Genomic DNA, 23,612 nt, shown 5'->3' on the forward strand with positions numbered 1-23,612 from the left:
AATCCTCTAGATCCAAGGATACTATCCAATCGCTCAGGCCTAGGGCAAATAATCTGGGCCACTGTGCGTATTTTGACTTTTCCCTTCAGCAGGAAGACGTTCAGAGGGCAAAGCTCTAAGATAGGCCAAAGTCCTCCAACCTTTTCAGCAGAAATAAATAGCTAGAGGAACTACCGATCCCTGTTTCCAAGTCTGAAACCCTCTGATTGCTCCTTCAGAGATTAAAGCTTGTAGCCCTTGCATTAGAATGGAAAAGTGTCCTCCAAGAACCCCACTGATGCGGGAGGAAGGTGTTGTGGAGCAGAAAGAATCAGTAGGGAATAGCCATGCAGAACAATTTGGAGATCCACATTCCCAGCCTCAGAAGGATGGGGGTGAATTCAGCAGAGGCTGGGAAGACTGCAGCCTATGTGCCACCCCCCAGAGTAGCCTTAGAATTTCCTAAACTGGTGAGTAAACTGTTTGGCAGGGGCCTAAAGACCCAATAAGCCTGCTGTATTCCAACATTCCTTGCAAAGTACCAAGGCAGATTCAGCTCTCCAGTCGAACAGCAGTAAGCAATTGAACGGCATAGCCTTAAGAGAAACCTGCAGATTTTATCCGCTCGTGGAGATTGCTTAGCACTCTGGCGCCAATTGCCCTTTACAGACAATCAGTCGTATGACAGCCAACACAAACCACACATCTGGCCATATTCCGAACATCCTGAATGGTTTGAGTCAGTGATGCCCTAAGGTCTTCCAGGACCGCCGGCAAGATCTTGCTGGCCATGTCCTAGAGGGCCATCATCATATTGTCCCAATAAACAAACACCTTTGACTAACCTCAGTTCTAAGCTAAACGAATAGAAAAGTTGATTTCCAACCAGTTCAGGCCTCTTAAACTTCCTACCTGGGAGGAGATGCATAGGGAATGAAGTTAGGTTCACCGTGCTAGTGGAAGTCTGAACAACCAAGCACTTAGGAGAAGGATGTTTAGTGAGAAAATTAGGGTTGGAAAGTGCCAGTCTGATGTCCAGCCTCTTCCCTATTCAACAATAGGCAAGAACTGGGCTTTGACTATGTGCCGTAAGGTGTCAGTGAGGGCTTTAGTGAGCAAGGGCTCAGATGTAGCTGGCCCAGGTTGTAGGTCCCATAAGGACATTTGTCTTACCCTCAACAGAAGGCAGTCGTAGGTCTAGGACCTCAGCAGCTTGTCAAATGTTCACGGCAAGTTCAATGCTGAATCATGGGTAAGAATTAAGCAAACTGGCCTCTCGTAAGTCCATGTATAAATTGTCATCATTACAGTGAGGGGTTAAGTCATTCTCATCATCATCTCTGGCTAGTGGCATGCTCTGGTCAGGATTGGAACCAAAAAGGAAATGGAACTTCTGATGGTGTGCTCGTGGTAGTGGTAACACAGACTCATACTTTGGTTGTATGGTGACCGGTGGCACTACAATTATTTTGGCATGTGATATCGGTTGGAGTCGTGTCGAAGCCGGTTCAGGGTCAGACTTTGGAGTCAACAATGGATTCTCCTCCAGCACCAGCGTTGACAAAGGAGGGACTGACACAGGTTGTGCAGCTAGCATGGAGGTCTACACCGTAGCCACCATGGAGCCCATGACAAGTCCAAGTGTATCAGATGGTGCCAAGTACAGATCAAGCCGTGGTAATCCGACTTGGGTCCTTGGGGCCCAAAGGAGCACCACAGTAAGCCAGTAGAGTGCCACATATACACAATCTGGCTTCTTTAAAGGCCTTGATCTGCTGTAGCATCACTGATGTCCCAGGGAATTCAGGACACAACAGGATCAACTGTGGAACCAGTTCCACAACTGGAAATTTGGAAGGAGATCAAATGTCACTGACACCCTTGTGTCTTCTCTTTATCTATGGGGATGGGGGCCTGAGTCAGGGTTCCCTTTTTGTGTTTTTGTTTGGACATCGACTTCCAGCGGGAGCAGATCCGCACCCTGAACTAAAAGCAGGAGCAGATCTTTCATGAGACCTGTGCCAACTTCTTATGTTCTGCGACATATAGTATCTTTCTCTGCCCTGGATCACTTTCGGGTGCATGGGTACTTCTGAACAATTCCAAATAGTGGCCGAGACCCAAGACAAACCTCATGCAGGTTCATGACCCATATCTCTTTCCTGCAGTCACTGCATGGTTTGAAACCTTTTGTTTTAGGAGGGCATCACACTTGCACGCTGGATTTAGTTTAAAGAGTTGTTGGAAAGTTGAAGAAAATTAGAGCAGAGCTCCAGATTCATGCTTGAAGGCACAGAAAGAAAGGAACGGACACTGATGCGGCGAGGTGACGCTTATATACAGCTCTGCTCCATCACTTCCAGGGCGGTACAGAGCTAGGGCAAAGCTGCACAGCTCCATCTAGCAGCATACAGGTGTATTGCTAAGAAAAGCTTCCTGACTGAGGCTGGTGAGAAATCTGCTGTTAGATGTACCCATCAGAAATCAATAAAATGTTCAATTTTGCTCATTTATTTTGAGGGTTATCACAGAAATGCTTTACACTTAACCCTTTCCCAACTACTGAGCAACTTAGCCACTGATCAGTTAATTTTCTGGTGGACTGAGAGGCAAGGTCCACATTCCTAGACTAAACAGTCTTTCAGTGAACTCACTTCATCTGTAGTCCCTTGAGGTAATCAATTCTGTATAATCAAAGTATGCAGCTCCTTCTAGGCCAGAGTAAGGCGTGTAACAGTGAATAAGTGCAAAAAAGTAATGCTTTCAAATGGCTAATTGGCTATCTACACTAGAGGCCCTACACACATACTTCACAAAACAGCACTGGAAAAAAGATCTCTGATAAAGAGCCCCCTTGTGGTTGCCCATCAAGCATTGCCGAGCCAACTCGACGAGGAGCAGGCCCTATAATGGAACATGACACTCATGTGGGTGTGTGAAGCTCTTTTTCCTAAAGAAAAAAATATTTATTCCGCTCTCCTGGTGCCTGTCAGACCTCTTTACTCTCCCTTCCCTCTCCTTACTCTGGACAGGAAGGAACTGCATACTTTGATTATACAGAATTGAATGCATAGGAGCATGTATGCTGGATCCACAAGCACTCCTGGTCTTCCCTTTTTGATTTGTAAGATAGTCCCTTGAGGTAAGCAATAATTCTCAGCCATTACTGCAATCTTTGGAACTAATGACATCAGGAGGGTGTAAAAGCTCCTCTACAGTTTTCATTGCAACTAGAACAAGCAAGCAACTCATTGCGGAGGCCTGACTACAGGCTCCCAATCACTGCTCTTTGCCCCAGGGTAGAAATGGCAGAGAGCGCCCACCAGCTCCTCTCTCATTCTAAGATGAGAAAGGATTTCATGCGTCAGTAGGTTCGGTTTGTGACTGCAGGAGAAAGGAGCTCCTATACTAATAACAGAATCATGGCAGCGGGAAGGCCTTGCTGAACAACCTAGATCCGTGCCACCTTCAACTCAGACGAGTCCCAAAAAGGGTGAAACCGGTCTTGGGTTGCTTGTGCTCTGGCTCAGGAAGGATCTGACCTAGCAGTTTGGGCTGTACTGTTTCCATCGCAGCAGGACCAACAATGATTTGCATGTGATCAGATATAAATGGTGTGGTGTGCAAAATACGCGATGGATGGGGATGCAGCCCCGAATATTTACCAGTGGTTGAGATTAATTCAAGGACTCCATCCATTACCTTTTGGTATACTCAAGTGTGATGTCCTAAAAGGGATGTATATGCCCAGATGTGGATCCTGTACACACTGTCACTGGAACCAAGCTATACTTGGCTGATGACACTTAACTACAGCAAAACTGTTCTATGGTTGCTTGTGTTCTGATTCAGGCAGGACCTGGCCTGGCAGTTCAGGCTGGACTGTTCTCACTGGAGCAGGGTCAAGAATGATTTGCAAGTGACTGGGTCCAAACTGAGGTGGCATGGTGTGCAAAAAAACAATGCACTGGGATGCGGCCCCAAGTAATTACAAGCGGGTGGGTGAAATTAATTCAATCATCCCATTCATCACTTATTGCCACCTTCAACTGTCATCGCTCATTGCATGTGCCTGCCCATGGATGGCGCTGCCATGCCAGGCCTCCAGGACAGAGCCCCTCTTTCTGCTTATTTCCAATAGGGGTTTCGATGTGCAAAGGTACAGAGCCCAAGAAATTGTAGTTTCTGCCCTACACTGCACAGCATTATTAACGCTTAAAATGTGTGGGATTGTACAGCTAGTCTACAGAGCAGTCATCGTGGATTGTGGTGCAGCTCTGCCTCTCACACTTTGCAATTTAGAAAAAACACACTTATAAGATCTACTGAGTATACTTCTAAGTTCTGAACAACTGATAGACGAGCTACTGCAATATGCTAGATATGAGCCATTTCCAAGCCTTCAGTGCCTGAAGACACAAATCTGGACTCCAATCTGCCCTGCTCATACAAATAGTACACTGTTACTGTATTGTCCGATCAGTAACATTTGTCTTAAATTCTGGAAGGAAGGACGGGTCACCGGATGGACCACCCTCAGCTCCAGCAAATCAAAATGCAAATCTTCCTGGGGACCTTTTAACTGAATGTAGATGTGATTCGCAAGATTACCTCATCCCATGAAAGAGACATATACCATGGTTGTTTGCACTGGAATATTCTGGTAAAAATCACTTTCAGTTCTGCACCACAATGGGAAAGACTACATCACACCTTGGTTGAGAGTTATTTTATCCTCCCAACTCCTGAAGTCCTACAGAGCCTACTAGTGATCCCACTACTGGTCCTTTAGATTCCACTGAATGAAGCCCAATGTGGAGATAGGAATGAAGGACCTGGACAAAGCTCAATATCACGGACCTGAGAAACAATGACATCTGACAAGCCATTACATTCTATGTCCTACAAACATTGTGACATATTAGAGTGATAAGACTGTCTCCGCTGAAGGATACCCTCCCGAAACGTTAGTGTCCAGCTGTTCTCCCAGGCAATGGATAGAGTGAACCAAGACTGAAGTTGAGTTGCATAATATTAGCTGGTCAAGAATTGCTAAGGTCACCTGAACATGAGAAACAACCTCCTGAGGAGGTGAAGGTTTTAACAGGCAGTCGAATGCGTACGGATAAGCAAATATTTTTATTTTCAGATGTGGAGCAACCGTTGGCATGTATTTGAAAAGAGTACTCAGCTAAGATTTGTAGCCAAATGGTACAACTTTGTAGTGATAATAACTGACCACGACAAACAGTATGAACTTCCATGTTTCTCAAATATTGAAGTGTTGAAGAAGGCATCCTGAAGCGCTATAGCAGAAATCCAATCTATCTAGCGGAGCCGGAGATAGATTTGGTGGCAGGTATATATCAGAATTTTTCAACCCACATTCGCTGGTTTGTCAACTTCACATATAGAAAAAAATCTAATTATTGTTTTGGTCCTTTAATATGAACCACAAAATAAAAGTGCATTTATTTTCCTTTCAGGAGGGAGAAACTCATTTCCTGACTTGCTTCACCAGACTTCTGACTTCACACTGCAGTCTGCTCTGATGATATTGAACTTCTTCAGAGAAATCCAGAGAGGCAACCATCTGTATTCTGTGAATGAGTGCCACTTTTGTAGATCGATTCTGATGTTTCCACTTAAAGAAGTGGCAGAAGGAGGGGAAAAAATGAGTCACTATTTTCCTCCTGCGGGAGCTTTTCCTGTGGCCATGGATAGATGCTCTTGGAATGGTTATTTCTGTTGGTGCAGATTTGACAGCTGGGTCCACTGAGGTGTTTAAACCTTCTGCTGTAGTGGAGAACATGACGTGGAATGCGTGTGTTCCAACAGCAAAGTACTGAAGGTCTTAATTTCTGACTTCAAACACTGCATCTCTTTATCAGAAAATATGCCAAACAAAAGTGACATTCCCTGTCTACAGAAACAATAACTAAATCCAGCTGTGGCTCTGATAGAGAATAAAGTAGATCTTGCTCTGGACGTTTATAATTCAAGTCTAACAGGAGCAGGAAAACCTGAAGCAGAAGTCAAATCAGGTTCAATGGCTGGTTTTAAAAGATCAGGGACTAATGGTAGTAGAGGACTAGTAATGGATTGATGGATGAATAAATGAGGTGCATCTTGCTGTAGCATGGGCAATGCAATGATTACCTTTGCAATAATACACTGATGAAGATGTTAAGGTCATCCCAATTTGACACTCCAGACAAGAAATTCTGAAAGCCCTGCAGAGTACCTTGCCATCCATGCTTGATAAGGAGCGGATGACTCAGATGTTATTTTAGGAATGTGAAGCCCACAATGAGAACAATACCTCCACTGGAATGCCCTAAATAGGAGGAATGGGATCTCTCATGCTTGAAGTGTTGCAGAGTTGGATTGAGTGGTCATCTTTGGGGGTTGAATGGCCTTAGGACAAAATTCTAGCCAGACAGGTATGAACTAGAGCTTGCAGAGCGGGGGCTACTCGCAGCGATGAGCTGAAGGCCACAATCCAGAAAAGAATAAATAGATGCGCCAAGGCACAGGTTGGAGAGCACTTTTTTTCCCTGGGTGAAACAGACTTCTTAGGAGGAGACAGCGTTGAGTGTTCCACCACATACACCTTAAGATTACTTTCAAAGGTACTATTACCCCCGAGTGTATTCTGGCACATTGTAGGTGGGTGTGGCTAGCTTCACAAGGACTTATTCAAAGAACTAGGTACACAAATTATTTTGGTAACTCTCTTTCTGGTAGAGACTATCAAGTTGCAGATTCCCTCACCTTTTAAACACTCCCCAGTTGTCACAACGGTCACTGCAGAAAGAGAAATGCCAAAGGTAAGTAACTTGTTTTTCTGATAGAGACTTCTAGCTTTTTATTAGATAACAAAGCAATACCTATTTGGAGGCGGGTCTGTGAATGGACTCAAACCAGAAAGTCTTGTAGGACTATGTGGACACAATGCCCCTCCCGACTAACCTGACTAGTCCAGACAATAGTGCTTTGTGAACACATGGAGGGATTCAAACGTAGCTGCCTGGGGGTTTCCAAGACAGGGACTCCACATGCTAACACAGTGATAGCAGCTTTGGCTCTAGGAGAACGAGCACGCAGTCCTTATGCAGGTTAATTTTTATGAAGAGCATATTCCAGCAGGAGATAGTTGTCTTTTGCGCTGCCTTGCCTTAATTTGCTTCAGAGAACAGCGCATAGAGCTGATCGGCTATCAGGTGTTCTTTGGTACAATCAATAAAGAATCTAAGTGCTCTCTTGGGGTCCTAGTAAGCAGTCTCTCCTCCTCCTTGGACGAATGAAGCAGAGCAAAGAGGCCAGCCCAAGCCACAAATGTATCCTGACAACAAGCGAATATAGTTTTCGCTAAGGGAAACAGCCAAAATCACATTCAGCTTATCAGCAGTCAAGTGGGGTGTCTCCATCTGCGGGGTGTTGCATGTCCTGTAGGTCGTGGTAAGCCCTCCAGGGACCCCATACCATGATAAATTTCCATGGACAGCAGCGGGCAAGGTAGGTCACCTTCTCTGCTACCATGTAAAGGTCCATCCCAGCCCTCTTTTCTGACATTGTGTGGATCTCGGGGGATCCCCAGTGTTTTGCCACGTCCCCCTCGGCTACCACCAGACCCAGATTGCTAAAAAGGAGTTTAGGGTGGGGCAAGTCAGTGTCTGTGGGAATGCCCAACAACCCGTAGCGTGGATCAGTCGGGACCTGTACCTCGTGCACCTCTCCCAGTTCTCTTAGAATATTCGATCAGTATTACTATATGTGCTAGTACAACCACAATGTGTTCATGAATGTGCCTCTGTCGGCCCTGCAGCGTAGTCAGGTCGGATCTGGAGCCCTCCCAATTCTATGCAGCCTCGCCCTATCAAAGTAAATTCTATGCAGAATTTTAAACTGTATTAATTGCAGTCGGATACTTATGTCCACCTTACGTGGGTATATCAAGGGGGCCTCACAATCAGTGTCATCTAGGGGCCCCAAGTCTTCTCCCCACTTATCTATCACATGTCTGAGCCTGTCAGGCATGTTATTATTCAGGTTTTTTTTTATATCCAAGATATTGTTTTCTCTTCAATTTGACCCATAAGGAGCCTCCCGTCCAGCAGGGCATAATCCGGAAGATCAGATATGTCTAGGTTTTCTGCCTGCCAGGTGTGTGTAAGTCAGGTGTATTGGTATTGTTGTGTCTGAGAAAGATGGTATCCTTCCCATAGGGTGGTGAAGGTCTTCAGTGTTCCTTCGCTTATGAGTTCCCCAAGTTTGGAGATGCCTATTGTATCCCACGCCTGAAATCCCCAAAGCTTCCCTAGTTCTTTCAGGTAGGTATCCTCTCCACAGCGGGGTTTCTTGTGTGGGTTTTACATGCCAACCTATCTTTCCCGTTGCTTTGTTCCATTCCTCTATTGTTAGCTTTGTGGGCATCAGGAGTGACTGTGTCCCTTCTCCTCCATATAGGAAGTGTAGGTGTGATCTGTGTGCAAATGGACTCGTCTCTAACATGTATATAGGATGATCCCCAGGGGCATGTTCCCAGTCACTGACTGATGTAAGGTGTGCTGCCCAATAGTGTGCTCGAAGGGCAGGCAATGCAATCCCACCATTATAGGGGTTACGCTGGAGTGTTTGTAGGGATATCCTGGGCTACTTCCCACCCCAGAGGAAAGTACGAACCACTCAGTCTATATCTTACTGAAGATGTCCTCAGGCAGGCTGATTCAAGTGCTCTTAAGGGAATATAACAATTTCGGGAGGTAGATCATCTTATACAATGCTATTCTTCCAAAAATTGTAAAGGGGAGTTTCCTCCAACTTTGTTCATTCAGGAGCACAGACAGGACCATTAAGACGTTTCGTTCTCAACACCTATCGTGATCGAGCGACACGCAGATCCCTAGGTATTTAAAACCTTCCCTGTCTATGCGTAAGTTGTCTGGGGGTTCTATTTGCTCATGGCAACCTCCCACTTGATAGAGACTCAACTGGAACCAATTAATTTTGTAGCCTGAATGGAACAGTAGTCTTCGAGCGTGGCCCATATCTGGGGCAACGTCATTCTTGAGTGGGTGACAAAGAAGGATGTCATCCACGTACAGCGAGATATTTTCGGGTTCCCCATCTCCCTCGTGTATTCAGAAGCCCAAGATATCTGGACATGTGCGGAAAAGGCTGGCCAGGGGCTCAAACGTAAGGGCAAACAGCAATGATGAGAGCGGACAGCCTTGGCATGTGCCTCTGGCTATGGGAAATTCCACCGATTGACATACATTCACATGGACTACAGCTCTCGGATTCGTGTATAGCAGGGCGATCCACTCCGTGAACCGAGGTCCAAGTCCGAACTTTTCCCAGTGTGTTCATCATGAACAGCCAAGGGACCGGGTCAAACTTTTTTGGGTGTCTAGATTTAACAGCAGGTGAGGTTCATCCCTCTTTCGTATAGCATTTATCCAAGAGTGGAACCTACAAAGGTTGAACATAGTTGACCTCGTGGCATAAAGCCATCAGGTCCTGGTGAACCAGTGATGATATGACTGCCACTTTGCATATGGCAAGTCTATTGGCGAGGATTTTCGCTTCAATATTTGTAAGGAAATGCCTCCTTGGCATGGTTACCCCCTGACTTTTTGCCTTTGCTGATGCCAAGTTATGATTTGAAAGTGTGCTGATGCCTGCTAACCAGGCCCCAGCACCAGTGTTCTTTTCCTAATCTGTACCTTTGTCTCCACAATTGGCACACCCTGGCATCCAGGTAAGTCCCTTGTAACTGGTACCTCTGGTACCAGGGGCCCTGAAGCCAGGGAAGGTCTCTAAGGGCTGCAGCATGTCTTATGCAACCCTGGGGACCCCTCACTCAGCACAGACACACTGCTTGCCAGCTTGTGTGTGCTGGTGGGGAGAAAATGACTAAGTCGACATGGCACTCCCCTCAGGGTGCCATGCCAACCTCACACTGCCCATGGCATAGATAAGTCACCCCTCTAGCAGGCCTTACAGCCCTAAGGCAGGGTGCACTATTCCATAGGTGAGGGCATAGGTGCATGAGCACTATGCCCCTACAATGTCTAAGCAAAACCTTAGACATTGTAAGTGCAGGGTAGCCATAAGAGTATATGGTCTGGGAGTCTATCATACACAAACTCCACAGCACCATAATGGCTACACTGAAAACTGGGAAGTTTGGTATCAAACTTCTCAGCACAATAAATGCACACTGATGCCAGTGTACATTTTATTGTGAAGTACACCCCAGAGGGCATCTTAGAGATGCCCCCTGAAAGCATACCCAACTTCCAGTGTGGGCTGACTAGTTTTACCAGCCTGCCACACACCAGGCATGTTGCTGGCCACATGGGGAGAGTGCCTTTGTCACTCTGTGGCTAGTAACAAAGCCTGTTCTGGGTGGAGATGCTTCTCACCTCCCACTGCAGGAACTGTAACACCTGGCGGTGAGCCTTAAAGGCTCACCCCCTTTGTTACAGCGCCACAGGGCATTCCAGCTAGTGGAGATGCCCGCCCCCTCCGGCCACAGCCCCACTTTTGGTGGCAAGGCCGAAGGAGATCATGAGAAATACAAGGAGGAGTCACTGGCCAGTCAAGACAACCCCTAAGGTGTCCTGAGCTGAGGTGACTGACTTTTAGAAATCCTCCATCTTGCAGATGGAGGATTCCCCCAATAGGATTAGGGATGTGCCCCCCTCCCCTCAGGGAGGAGGCACAAAGAAGGTGTACCCACCCTCAGGGTTAGTAGCCATTGGCTACTAACCCCCCAGACCTAAACACACCCCTAAATTGAGTATTTAGGGCCCCCCAGAACCTAGGAAAACAGATTCCTGCAACCTGAAGACGAAGAAGGACTGCTGACCTGAAGCCCTGCAGAGAAGACAGACACCAACTGCTTTGGCCCCAGCTCTACCGGCCTGTCTCCCCACTTCAAAAAAAAAACTGCAACAGTGACGCGTCCCCAGGGTCCAGCGACCTCTGAAGCCTCAGAGGACTACCCTGCATCTAAAAGGACCAAGAAACTCCGGAGGACAGCGGCCCTGTTCCACAAAGACTGCAACTTTGCAACAAAGAAGCAACTTTTAAAGACCACACATTTCCCGCCGGAAGAGTGAGACTTTCCACTCTGCACCCGACACCCCCGGCTTCAACTGCTGAAAACTAACTCTATAGGAAGGACTCCCTGGCGACTGGGAGCCCGTGAGTAGCCAGAGTTGACCCCCCTGAACCCCCACAGCGACAACTGCAGAGGGAATCCAGAGGCTCCCCCTGACCGCGACTGCCTGCTTCCAAGAACCCGACACCTGGTAAATACACTGCACCCACAGCCCCCAGGACCTGAAGGATCCGACCTCCAGTGCAGAAGCAACCCCCAGGTGGCCCTCTCCCTTGCCCAGGTGGTGCCTACCCAGAGGAGCCCCTCCCCCTGCCTGCTTCGCTGAAGAGACCCCGGGTCTCCCATTGACACCTATTACAAACCCGACGCCTGTTGCACTCTGCACCCGGCCGCCCCCGTGCCGCTGAGGGTGTACTTTTTGTGCTGACTTGTGTCCCCCCCCGGTGCCCTACAAAACACCCCTGGTCTGCCCTCCGAAGTAGCGGGTACTTACCTGCTGGCAGACTGGAACCGGGGCACCCCCTTCTCCATTGAAGCCTGTGTGTTTTGGGCACCACTTTGACCTCTGCACCTGACCAGCCCTGAGCTGCTGGTGTGGTAACTTTGGGGTTGCCCTGAACCCCCAACGGTGGGCCACCTTGGACCCAACTTTCAACCCTGTAGGTGTTTTACTTACCTGCAAAAACTAACCAAAACTTACCTCCCCCAGGAACTGTTGAAAATTGCAGTGTCTAGTTTTAAAATAGCTTATTGCCATTTTTGCTAAAACTGTACATGATATTGTGTTGATTCAAAGTTCCTAAGATACCTGAGTGAAAATACCTTTCATTTGAAGTATTACTTGTAAATCTTGAACCTGTGGTTCTTAAAATAAACTAAGAAAATATATTTTTCTATATAAAAACCTATTGGCCTGGAATTGTCTTTGAGGGTGTGTTCCTCATTTATTGCCTGTGTGTGTACAACAAATGCTGAACACTACCCTCTGATAAGCCTACTGCTCGACCACACTATCACAAAATAGAGCATTAGAATTATCTCTTTTTGCCACTATCTTACCTCTAAGGGGAACCCTTGGACTCTTTGCATGCTATTTCTTACTTTGAAATGGTACATACAGAGCCAACTTCCTACAATATTCAAAAGTGAAATTTAACAGTAGGGGTTTGCATTCCTCCGGGGTCTTGCCTTCCTTAGGTATTACCACTATTGTGGCCCTGCAAAGGTCCCACAGTATTACACCCGTCTCTTTGGACTCTTGGAACATATGGAGAAGATAGGGGAAGAGAATGTTGGCATTTTTCTTGAAAAGCTCTAATGGAAGGCAAATCAGTCTGGGTGTTTTACTGGGTGGCACTGCGGCAATGGCCACTTTCTTTGATTTCTGACAGGTCTAGGTAATCTCTGTCTTCTATTGACAGGCCTGGAAGAGGAATCCATGCAAGGTAGCTCTTATTTAGAGCTGTACTAGTGGATGTGTGCGTATGATAGAGTTCCTTAAAGAACTTTGCTAATTTGTTCGCCATCTCTAGTCAGTATTATAACTAATTCCACTACACCCCTTTAATGTGTGCACCCAATGTGCTTCTGTTTCATGATACTGTAGGAGGCTGGCCTGGGTTGTAGTGGGTACCAGAGGTACTTACAACTTGTGCCAGGTCCAGTTATCCCTTATTAGTGTAGAAGAGGTGTTTCTAGCAGCTTAGGCTGATAGAAGGTAGCTATGGCAAAGTAGCTTAGGCTGAACTAGGAGACATGTGAAGCTCCTACTATACCACTGGTGTCATATGCACAATATCATAAGAAAACACAATACACAGATATACTAAAAATAAAGGTGCTTTATTTTTATGACAATATGCCAAAAGTATCTCAGTGAGTACCCTCAGCATGAGGATGCCAAATATACACAAGATATATGTACACAAACCAAAATTATGCAAGTAATAGCAAAAGGAAGTAATGCAAGCAATGTACAGTTACAGTAGATTGCAATAGGAGCACATAGGTATAGGGGCAACACAAACCATATACTCCAAAAGTTGAATGCGAACCAAGAATGGACCCCAAACCTATGTGAGCTTGTAAAGGGTCGCTGGGACTGTAAGAAAACAGTGAGGGTTAGAAAAATAGCCCACCCCAAGACCCTGAAAGGTAGGTGTAAAGTGCACCTACAACCCCCAGAGTGCACAGAAGTCGTGATAGGGGGATTCTGCAAGGAGAACAAACACCAGCAATGCAACAACAGTGGATTTCCGGGCCTGAGTACCTGTAAGACAAGGGGACCAAGTCCAAGAGTCGCAACAGTATCGAGAGTGGGCAGGAGCCCAGGAAATGCCAGTTGGGGGTGCAAGGAAGCTGCCACCTGTTGGAAGAAGATTGGTGTTCTGCAAGAGCGAAGAGGACTAGGAACTTCCCCTTTGGAGGATGGATGTCCCACGTCGTGAAGAAGCTTGTAGAGGTGTTCCCACGCAGAAAGACCGCAAACAAGCCTTGCTAGCTGCAAGGGTCGCAGTTAGGGTTTTTGGATGCTGCTGTGGCCCAGGAGGGACCAGGATGTCGCCACTTGGATGAGGAGACAGAGGGGGCGCCCAGCAAGTCTGGGAGCCCTCACAGAAGCAGGCAGCACCCGCAGAAGTACCTGAACAGACACTTAAAAGAAAAGTGAACCTGAGTCCACCCGAAGTCACAAAAGGGAGTCCCACGACGCCGGAGGACAACTCAGAAGGTTGTGCACTGCAGGTTAGAGTGTCGGAGACCCAGGCTTGGCTGTGCACGAAGGAAATCCTGGAAGAGTGCACAGGAGCCGGAGCAGCTGCAAATCACGCGGTACCCAGCAATGCAGTCTAGCGTGGGGAGGCAAAGACTTACCTCCACCAAACTTGGACTGAAGAGTCACTGGACTGTGGGAGCCACTTGGACAGAGTTGCTGAGTTCCAGGGACCACGCTCGTCGTGCTGAGAGGGGACCCAGAGGACCGGTGATGCAGTCTTTTGTTGCCTGCAGTTGCAGGGGGAAGATTCCGTCGACCCACGGGAGATTTCTTCAGAGCTCCTGGTGCAGAGAGGAGGCAGGCTACCCCCAGAGCATGCACCACCTGGAAACATGTGGAGAAAGCCGGCAGGATGAAGCGATACAAGGTTGCTAGTAGTCGTCTTGCTACTTTGTTGCGGTTTTCCAGGCGTCCTGAGCAGTCAGCGGTCGATCCTTTGGCAGAAGGTAAACAGGGAGATGCAGAGGAACTCTGATGAGCTCTTGCATTCATTATCTGGTGTGATCCCCAAAGCAGAGACCCTAAATAGCCAGAAAAGGAGGTTTGGCTACCTAGGAAGGAGGATTGGCTACCAAGAGGTAAGAGCCTATCAGAAGGAGCCTCGGACGTCACCTGCTGGCACTGGCCACTCAGAGCACTCCAGTGTGCCACAAACACCCCTGTTTCCAAGATGGCAGAGGTCTGGGAGACACTGGAGGAGCTCTGGGCACCTCCCCTGGGAGGTGCAGGTCAGGGGAGTGGTCACTCCCCTTTCCTTTGTCCAGTTTCACGCCAGAGCAGGGCTGGGGGATCCCTGGACCGGTGTAGACTGGCTTATGCAGAGATGAGCACCATCTGTGCCCATCAAAGCATTTCCAGAGGCTGGGGGAGGCTACTCCTCCCCAGCCTTCACACCTATTTCCAAAGGGAGAGGGTGTTACACCCTCTCTCAGAGGAAGTCCTTTGTTCTGCCTTCCTGGGCCAGGGCTGCCTGGACCCCAAGAGGGCAGAAACCTGTCTGAGGGGTTGGCAGCAGCAGCAGCGGAGACCCCGGAAAGGCAGTTTGGCAGTACCCGGGTTCTGTGTTAGAGACCCGGGGGATCATGGAATTGTCCCCCCAATGCCAGAATGGCCTCAGCACACTTTCAAATCATAACTTGGCATCAGCAAAGGCAAAAAGTCAGGGGGTAACCATGCCAAGGAAGCATTTCCTTACACTCATGGAAGAGTTCTTCTTACTGGAGCTCAGGTGTTAAGGGAGGCTCGATTTGCTCAACCTCTTTTTTTTTTTTGCTCTGATCCTTTGGCATCAAATTCTTTGGTAGTATACAAAAACACTTCAGACTTTCATCAAAGTCCTTGTTTTCCTGTAGAGGTTCGGCCATCTCTGCTTCAAGATGCCTCCTCTTCTAAATTTCTGCTGCCCTTTCTTTGGCATTGTGACAATGTATTTTTTGCTGTGGTCTTTTGCAGATAATTCGGTCATTGAGCTTCGATGTTCTGCTCACAACCAGTCCGATTTTGACACCAAAGTTTTCTTTCCACGACTTGGATCTTTCGTGTCCTCTTCCAAGGGGCTCCTTGTCTTGGGGTGTGCCTATAGTCAGCAAATGCTTCGACACAGAGGCTCCCTTCGGCGCCCTGAAGTCAGATTTTCGTGACTCTGGCATTTCCTTCGAGGATGATGGTTCTCTTTCTTTGGATCTCTATCTTTTTGGCCACCTACCTTTTGATGTCGACGATCTGCAGATCTGCGTCAAATGTTTCATTCTCTGCTTCTTAGGTGACGTCTTCCTCCTCTTTACTTAAGAGACCCAGGTCTCTTAGGGATAGAGTAATCTGTTGTCCCTGCATGTTTTGATGGGCTTGTCTCTTTCACCCTTAGTGTCTTCGATGTCAACGCCAAGCAGGCGTTGCAATCTTTGATTCAGTGCTCAGCGGGCAGACAGAGGTTGCACATCAGGTGTTTGTCCTTCTGCAAGAACTTGTGGTGGCAATTCTTGTAGAACTGGAATGGTGTCATCTCCATTAGGCCACCAAGGGAGCCCCCTGAATGGTCTTTTTTGAAATCTGTTGAGCAAATGTGCCTCCTTTTCCTGAATTCTCCTCCAGTACCTCTTCGTTATTGGTGTTATTCAATTTCAGTGATCTTGTCGGCAAACTTCTTCGTCACATTGGAGATTCCTCATCAAGCATCCAGACCCAACTGTGGAATAAAGGAACCTGAAGGGGCTGGTATGTCCAATGGTGAAAGAAGTGCCTTGAACCGGGTGAGACTTCAGTCGAGGTTGTATTGCCGCCAGCTTGACGTCAGAGAGAATGATCATGTTCTCCTCTGGCATTGATGGAGTTGGCATTAGTGTCGCGGAACCAAAGGCCTACACAGAGCTCGGCTTGTAAGTGGGGTCAAGAGAGAAGATGGAGGCAAGGTGGGTTCAGTTAGTCCAACTGGTGCCAAGGGCAAACCTGCCGATGGTACTCCAGATGGAAGGTCTCTTGGCTCCTTGGGGTTCAAATCACCTGACTTTGAATTCATGCAGAGTGGCACCCCCCCCCGCAACTGTTCAGGCAAATGCTAGTGGTGAGACAGAGCGGAGTCCCATTTTGATTTCTTGGGTTTCCTTTTAGATGTACCTGATGACTTGGAGCTCGAAGAAGACTAGACTCTTGAGCGGTTTTTGGATGACTCCGGGAACTGTAACATAAGTGAGAATAACCCTTGGACGCAGACTGTGACTATGAGCGGCCCCAACGTGGAACCTTCTATTGGGTGGCAATATAAGTTTCACCTTGCATTCCTTGATGGCCTTCTGGTTCATCGACGCACAGTCAGTACAGACCATGGAGTCATAGCTAGGCTCCAAGTACTACAAGCACACCTAGTGTGAATCTTGAGACAGTCCCTACAAACCTTTTTTGGGGGTGACATCCTTTGCACACTGGAGAAAATCTGAGGTGCAATGTCTCCGAGGGACAGGAAGGGAGCTCCAGATCTGCTTCTGGTGGCGCAGAAAAAAGGGAAATGAAGTCAGCGGGCAGCAGTGGCGTCCATATAGGCCCTGCATTTCATTTCTGGAGCCGACTGGCATTTGTGGGGAGCAGCAAGGCGCTACATTCCAGCACGAAGCACTGCTGACAAATTTCTGGGTTCAGTCTGACTAATGGGGAGTATTCAAAAGATGAGGAAATTGCAGCTAGAAGTCTCTGTCAGAACTTCCGCTTCTTGCGGCGTTCAAGAAGAGATGAGGAGGCTCTAATTAGGTATGAGGGTTGCTCCACGCTTTGGGTGCAATGTAAGAGAAGGTGCAATGTCCTGATCTGCTTTTGTGTATGTGTGGGACATGCGTTAGTGAGTCCGGCTGAGGACTCTGGAGGTTTGGTGGAACTGCACGTGTGTTGTGTACTGCTTTGTGTGTGTGGATGAGAAGCTTGAAATGGGTGCTTTATGTATTGGGAGCCAGTGAATTTCCCTCAAGTATGGTGTGATGAGAGACTGGCGTGGGATGTTGAGGACCATTCTTGTTGCTGCGTACTAGACAGTCTATAGTCTTTTTGTGAGTTGCTTAGCAAATCCAGTATAGAGGATGTTACTGTAGTCCGGGGCTATGGAATACAGGTTGTGATGAGGGCTTGGCTGATGGTTGTTCTGTGGCCATTGGGTAGCCACTTGGAGATATTTAGGGTAAGAAAGCAGTGTGTGGTGACGGCATTGGCCTGGATGGACATGTCCAACTTGTCAACAATGATGCTGAGGTTTCTCGCTTGTGTGGGAGCAGGACCGATGCCTGTAGGGCACCAAGCGGAATTCCATGGCAAGCCATCTTTTCTGAAGATCATCACTTCGGTCTTGTCTATGTTCAACTTGAGGCAGTTGGACTTCATCCAGTTGGCTCTGGTGCTTGATGCTTCGTCTGAGAGGGTCAGCATGAGTTCTGTGTCATTGCATATGTGAGTATGTTGGTATTGTGCGCAAAGATGTTCACCAGCAGGCTCATGTAGATGTTGAAGAGGATCTGACTGATGGAGGAACCAAGCAGGATTCCGCAGGTGAGCTGCAAAGCTTCAGAGGAGTCTGGTGGCAAGTTGACAGTTTGGGGTCTGCAGGAGAGAAATGTGCAGAGCCATTTAAGGCTTGTGAAGTCAATTGATTAGACTGGAATGGAAGACTGTGTAAAAGGCTGCAGGGGGTTGACAACGGCTTTTTCAGGAGACTGTATGCTTCCGTGCTCTCTGGTAGGTAGCTGTGTCGATGGAGCTACTGAGGATGGGGGCAAGTGCTTACCTAATGTGGGGTGAGCCTTTGTTGAAAGTGTAGTTACTACAAGGGTCTGATGGTGCCTCTAGAGTGGATGGTCTTCAAGATTTCTGTGGCTCCCTTTGTAGTGATATTGTTCCATTCTGCAGGGTGTTGCCTCTGTCCGATATCAGAAGACAGAATTAAGAAATGCTAGGGGGCCAGTTGTGGGTAGAAGTTGCTGCATATGATTGTGCGTGGATGTAATTTTGCAGAAAGAGTTTCAGATGTCATTATCTCATGGGTGGAAGAATTTGTACTGCAATACCAAGAATTATAATTTTTTGAGAGCTTTTGTTCATCTATTTGTCAGTCCATTCACTGGAAAGATGTAAAAACCTGCTCGACCTTTAATATTTTTTAATCTAAGTATATTTTGACAACATACCCCTCAACGTAGAATGGTGTGCTTCTCAAAGTAGATTGTCGTTGCAAAGGCAAATATAAACTCAAAAATAAACCTATTGCTTCAGGACCCATCGTCAAAGTCACAGTCTTGGACAATGAACTGAAGCATTGGTGTGTCTCAAGCCATGATCTTGCATCAGATTTTCCCCACCAGGATGCTCTAGAGAGGGGGCTCTCCAAAAGGTCAACTGGTAGCTCATAGGCTGCTTTGATTTGTTCAGATAACTGCCTTTCATAGCTTTCAAAACAAGTAACTTGCATGCCTGCACCATTTTGAACTATTGTGCAGCAGGTTTTGTTAGGCTGTGAAGTTGTTAGTACAGGGCCATTCAGCCCACCCTTTAGAGAAAAATTCCTTGCTTACTACTTTTTTCTTCTTTCTCTTCTCCGATCCTTGATTCTTTCTTTTCTGCACATATTTTACCTAACATTTCTTTCTCGTTTTCTCTCCATTAATTCTTTCTTCCTCTTTCCCTCTCTAATTCTATGCTACTTCCTATCCTTCTCTTTTTTCCTTTGTCTTTCGTTTCTCTTTTTTTATCTTTCTTTCCATCTTGTTGTTTATCATTTTCTTACCCCTTGTTATTTGTTTTTGCTTTTCTTCCTCTACCTCTTTATGCCTCCTTTCTATTTTTTCGTATTCATCCATCTTTGTTTTCTTTCTTTTTCGCTTCTATTTCTTTATCTTGGTCCTTTCGTGTTACATTTTTATTTCTGCTTCTCGTCGCTATGATCTGAGTTTTTCCCTTTCTTTTTTTCCCCTCTGTCGCCTCTTTTCTTTAATTTTTTCTTCTTTCTTACGTTTTCTGCTTCTTTAATTCTTTCTTTCTCTTCTGTCTTTTTCGCTGTTTCTATTTTCTTCCCTCGTCTTGTGCCTCTTTATTCACTGCTTCCGTTCCTCAAACATTCTTTATTCTACCTCTTGCTTCTACTTTCTCTACTTTTTGCAGCTTAATTTTTCTTCCTCTCCTTTCCCCATATTATTCTTCTGTTTTCTTCACTCCCTCATGCTTCTTCTTTTTTTTTTTTTTATAAAAAGAGTGCCTAGTTTCTTGATGCAATTTCTTTATGCATTACATATTACATTATTTATCATGTTGGTTGGACAGGTAAACCATTTTGGGGTGACTGCAGAGATATGTTTAAATATAGAGTGGTATGATGCCTGCATGAGCCTCATAAAATGAATTATTGCTGATTGTCTTATTTGTTGGTGCAATATACATGTTAAAAAAAAACGTTCTAACTTCCTTGTTTCAGGCCTTCAACCAATGTACTTAAGGGCAATTAGCCAGGTAGTGGAAGCCTTTCAGGCCCTAGCTCTCAATAGAAGAGCAGTGTTATTCTCAGAAGTGATTCACACACAAGAGCAAAGGGACAAAAGTGTTTTTTTGGGGAACACACATATAAATGTTTTATGATACAGCTGGATTAAGACTGACAAACTATGGGCAGTTGTTAAAACTAATTACCTTTATGTACTCATATCTAATCTCTATGTTAGACAGAAGCTTTGAATATTTTTCAATGATCATAAGTAGCTCTCACTATTGGAAAGTGTGGAGACTTTTGCTTTAGAAATAATAGAAAGAGCTAAGGTAGTGTATGTCACCTCACCATACTCAGCTGATCTTTCTAAAGCAGATTCTTTGTTGTTCTGCTCTGGATTTCTTCCAGGATATTGAGGCAAATCTTTTTAAGTTCTCCTGAACAACTTCTGACAGCAAAGGAATCCCAACACAAGATGACTTTCTGCCGGGCAAACATCACAGACATTGAAAGGCTTTACCACATGAACAGAATTTCACAAAAAAGAGGTGTTATCTTCAATGAAAAAATATTTTCATTGACGAAAGAGAAAAAAAGACACTCCTGGTCTCAAAAGCTATTAAGTGAAGTGACGTGAGATGTTAGGAAATGTTTCCCTTTGCAAAAATGCAAAACAAGCCAAATTCAGGGTTCGGGAATCTTGCTGTCAGGAACATAAAAAAAATAGAACATGAGCAACTTTGACTGACACCCCGTGATACGATACTTCCTTAATGGAACAGAGTCAGTTAGGCAACCTCTGTAGCCTACAGCTCATCTGATTACATTAACCCATTGTTTCTCTGACTTTTCCTTAAAAAAAATGTTTTGTCACCCCTTTGCTAAGGTAGTGACAGTTTTATGATCTACTTTTTTCAAAGCAGGTCACAGAAAATGACTTACTGAAAAAATACCAAAAATAAATGTTTTTAAAAACTGACTATTCAGAAGAAGAGTTAATGTATGTATACTATTTAAAAGTTGCTTTGAGATCCATTCAGTGCTCATGATTTTTAATGGAGATTCCCCTGAAGGACAAATAAAAGATCACCATCATCCACATCCACAATGTGTCATTGTTAGCCTCCACAGATCGGGGATAAAATGTGGAGAGAATCTCCTTCCCCAAGAAGCAGTCAACTGACTGATGTTTGTCTTCACAAGAGAGCAGTTTGACACTCTTTCCTTGCCAATGGTTTTGTAAACTAATCAGGAAACTGTATACTAAAGAAAAATTCAGAGTACATGGTAATGTGCAAGAAAGGTCAACTATGTCTAACCATCCAAGAATATTAAGAGTGACCCTAAATCTTGGAAAAACCAAGATCCACTTGAATCGCACTTGAACATATTGCTTTTACAATTTAATTGAGGAATTTAAACTACACAGTTAAAATTCAGTATAAAACACATATTTCTTCAAATTTAAAATAACAATTGCCTTGCACCAAGATTTGGAACCAATGCTTGTTGACAGCTGCTGGTAAGTGGTGGTCTAGGTTAGAATCATTAATTATTAACACTTTGTAGACACAGCTTACCTGTTTTAATAAAAATTATGCTTAAGAAGAAACAAAAAATAGTGCCACACATGTTTACCTGCAGTGCACCACGATGGGGGTATGCAGTGGGCGCTGGTGAAGGTAATGTCCATGAACTTCCTGGATAAACCTCAGCAAGTTTCCTTTACTATCTGGTAATCCCCTGTGGGCAAATAATGGTTTTCTGGATATAAAATGTGTACATCTTTAGATTTCAAAGAGCAAAATCTTTGCCCATACACCAATTTTCAACAATTGCACAGATATTTCCACCAAGACACACTAAATAAACCATTCTAATATGCCCAGTGATATACCACTGATTAAATATTTTTTTTTAAAGTTATACAACCAGAACATATTGATTAGTGAGTGAAGAAAGACAACATAACTTATATAAGGAAAGAGCCTCTTACAAATAATCTATTAGCTTTAAGACTCTATGCTTATGTCAGAGATCCTGAAAGATACTTTTGTACTGCTAACAACTGTAGTGGATCTTTCTCTGCAGTGTCTTAAGATAAACATCCATAATCAGATTCAGCTTGAAGTACAAGTTACTTATCTGCGGTATTGAAATAGCTGGTAGAGACATATTCCAGATGCAGATTCCTTACCTTAGAATTTTCCTCCAGACTTCAGACTAGATCCGGAGATTTATTTTCTTCGAGCAATACCCTTGCGCATCGGTAGGTGGCGTCTGTGAACTCCATTGACGTCGTAGTCACCGTGATGATGTCGGGAGTAGTACATAGACGCCACCTCAGCGCAGTGACGTCAGTTTCTTTTAAAGACTTTCCACGCCAAAGTGCAGAGCCACCAAGGACACCGAGATTAGGGCGCCAGAGCTAAGGACCTGAAGGGGGAATCCCTGTCCCTAGAAATCAGTTCGCAAGCAGGGAGGATGAGTGGATCGGTAAGGAATCTGCAACTAGAATATATCTCTACCAGAAATTTTGTTACCGAAGGCAAGTAACTTGTACATCTGATAGAGACTTCTAGTTGCAGATTCATTATCTTAGAATAGATACCCAAGCAATGCCAGCCTTGGAGGTGGGCTGCGAACCAAGACCATACTAAAAAGTCCTGCAGGACCGAACGACCAAAGTAGCTGTCGCGTCAGACCTGACCATCTAGGCAGTAATGTTGAGCAAATGTGTTCGGGGTGCCCACGTAGCTGCCTGGCAGATATCCAGGATAGGAACTCTGCGTGCTAATGCAGTGGAAGCAAAGGTTGCTCTGGTGGAATGAGCGCACAAGCCCTAAGGGGGTTGCTTTTTGCCCAAAGCTTAGCACATCTTCATGCAAAGAAGTATCTATCGAGAGATGGTATGTTTTAGCACCGCCTTCCCTTTTTTTTCACACCCACATACCCGACAAAGAGTTGATCGTCCACCCGGAAATGTTTAGTGCGATTCAGATAGAACGCCAATGCTCTTTTTGGGTCCAGATGGTGGAGACTCTCCTCCTCATGGGAAGGATGTGGGGGTGCGTAAAAAGTAGGCAAGGTGATGGACTGGCCTACATGAAACGGCGTAACTACCTTGGGAGGGAAGGAAGCCTTAGTGCACAACTCCACTTTGTCAGGGTACACAGAAAAGAATGGAGGCTTTGAAGAAAGAGCTTGAAGCTCACTCACTCCAGTTGGCGAGCAGAAGTGATGGCAACAAGAAAGACAGTTTTGTAAGTGAGGAGCCGTAAAGGGCAATTGTGTATTGACTCAAAGGGAGTACACATTAAGGAAGTAAAGACAAGATTGAGGTCCCACTGAGGCATGATAAATGGAGTGGGAGGAAATAAATGGGTAAAACCTTCAAGGAAGCGAATGACAATAGAAGATTTAAAGAGTGATTGATCAGGTAGCCTAAGAAAGGTCTAAATAGCAGATAAATACCCTTTAAGGGTGCCCTAAGCAGAGCCCTGCTGGGCCAAAGAAAGAATGAACAAAACAACCTCAGACAGAGGAGCAGAGAGGGGATCAACAGACTTGTTGGTACACCATGCCACAAACTGATGCAAACGACAGGCGCATACCGTTTTGGTGGAGGGAAGCCTAGCTGCCAAGATAACATCGCAGACTTCGGGTGGAAGATCAAAAGTCGTCAACATGCCGCTGCTCAATCTCCATGCATGAAGGCGGAGATTGGACAGGTTCGGGTGAAGAACTGCACATGCTGCTGCGACAGAAGATCCGCCCAA

The 23,612-nt window shown here is 45.8% G+C and overlaps 1 protein-coding gene across 3 annotated transcripts in view; it reads right to left on the reverse strand.

Annotated features, from left to right (window-relative positions):
• The window catches only part of PTPN23 (protein tyrosine phosphatase non-receptor type 23), a 582,812-nt gene that overhangs the window by 135,298 nt on the left and 423,902 nt on the right, over window positions 1-23,612 (reverse strand). For all 3 annotated transcript variants that reach the window (XM_069210890.1, XM_069210891.1, XM_069210892.1), the window contains one exon: window positions 21,472-21,576. In XM_069210890.1, the coding sequence (XP_069066991.1) occupies window positions 21,472-21,576 (105 nt within the window). The remainder of the gene's footprint in view (window positions 1-21,471; window positions 21,577-23,612) is intronic.

This window comes from Pleurodeles waltl, chromosome 10, assembly GCF_031143425.1.
Source record: "Pleurodeles waltl isolate 20211129_DDA chromosome 10, aPleWal1.hap1.20221129, whole genome shotgun sequence".
In the NCBI taxonomy this organism is placed as follows: domain Eukaryota; kingdom Metazoa; phylum Chordata; class Amphibia; order Caudata; family Salamandridae; genus Pleurodeles; species Pleurodeles waltl.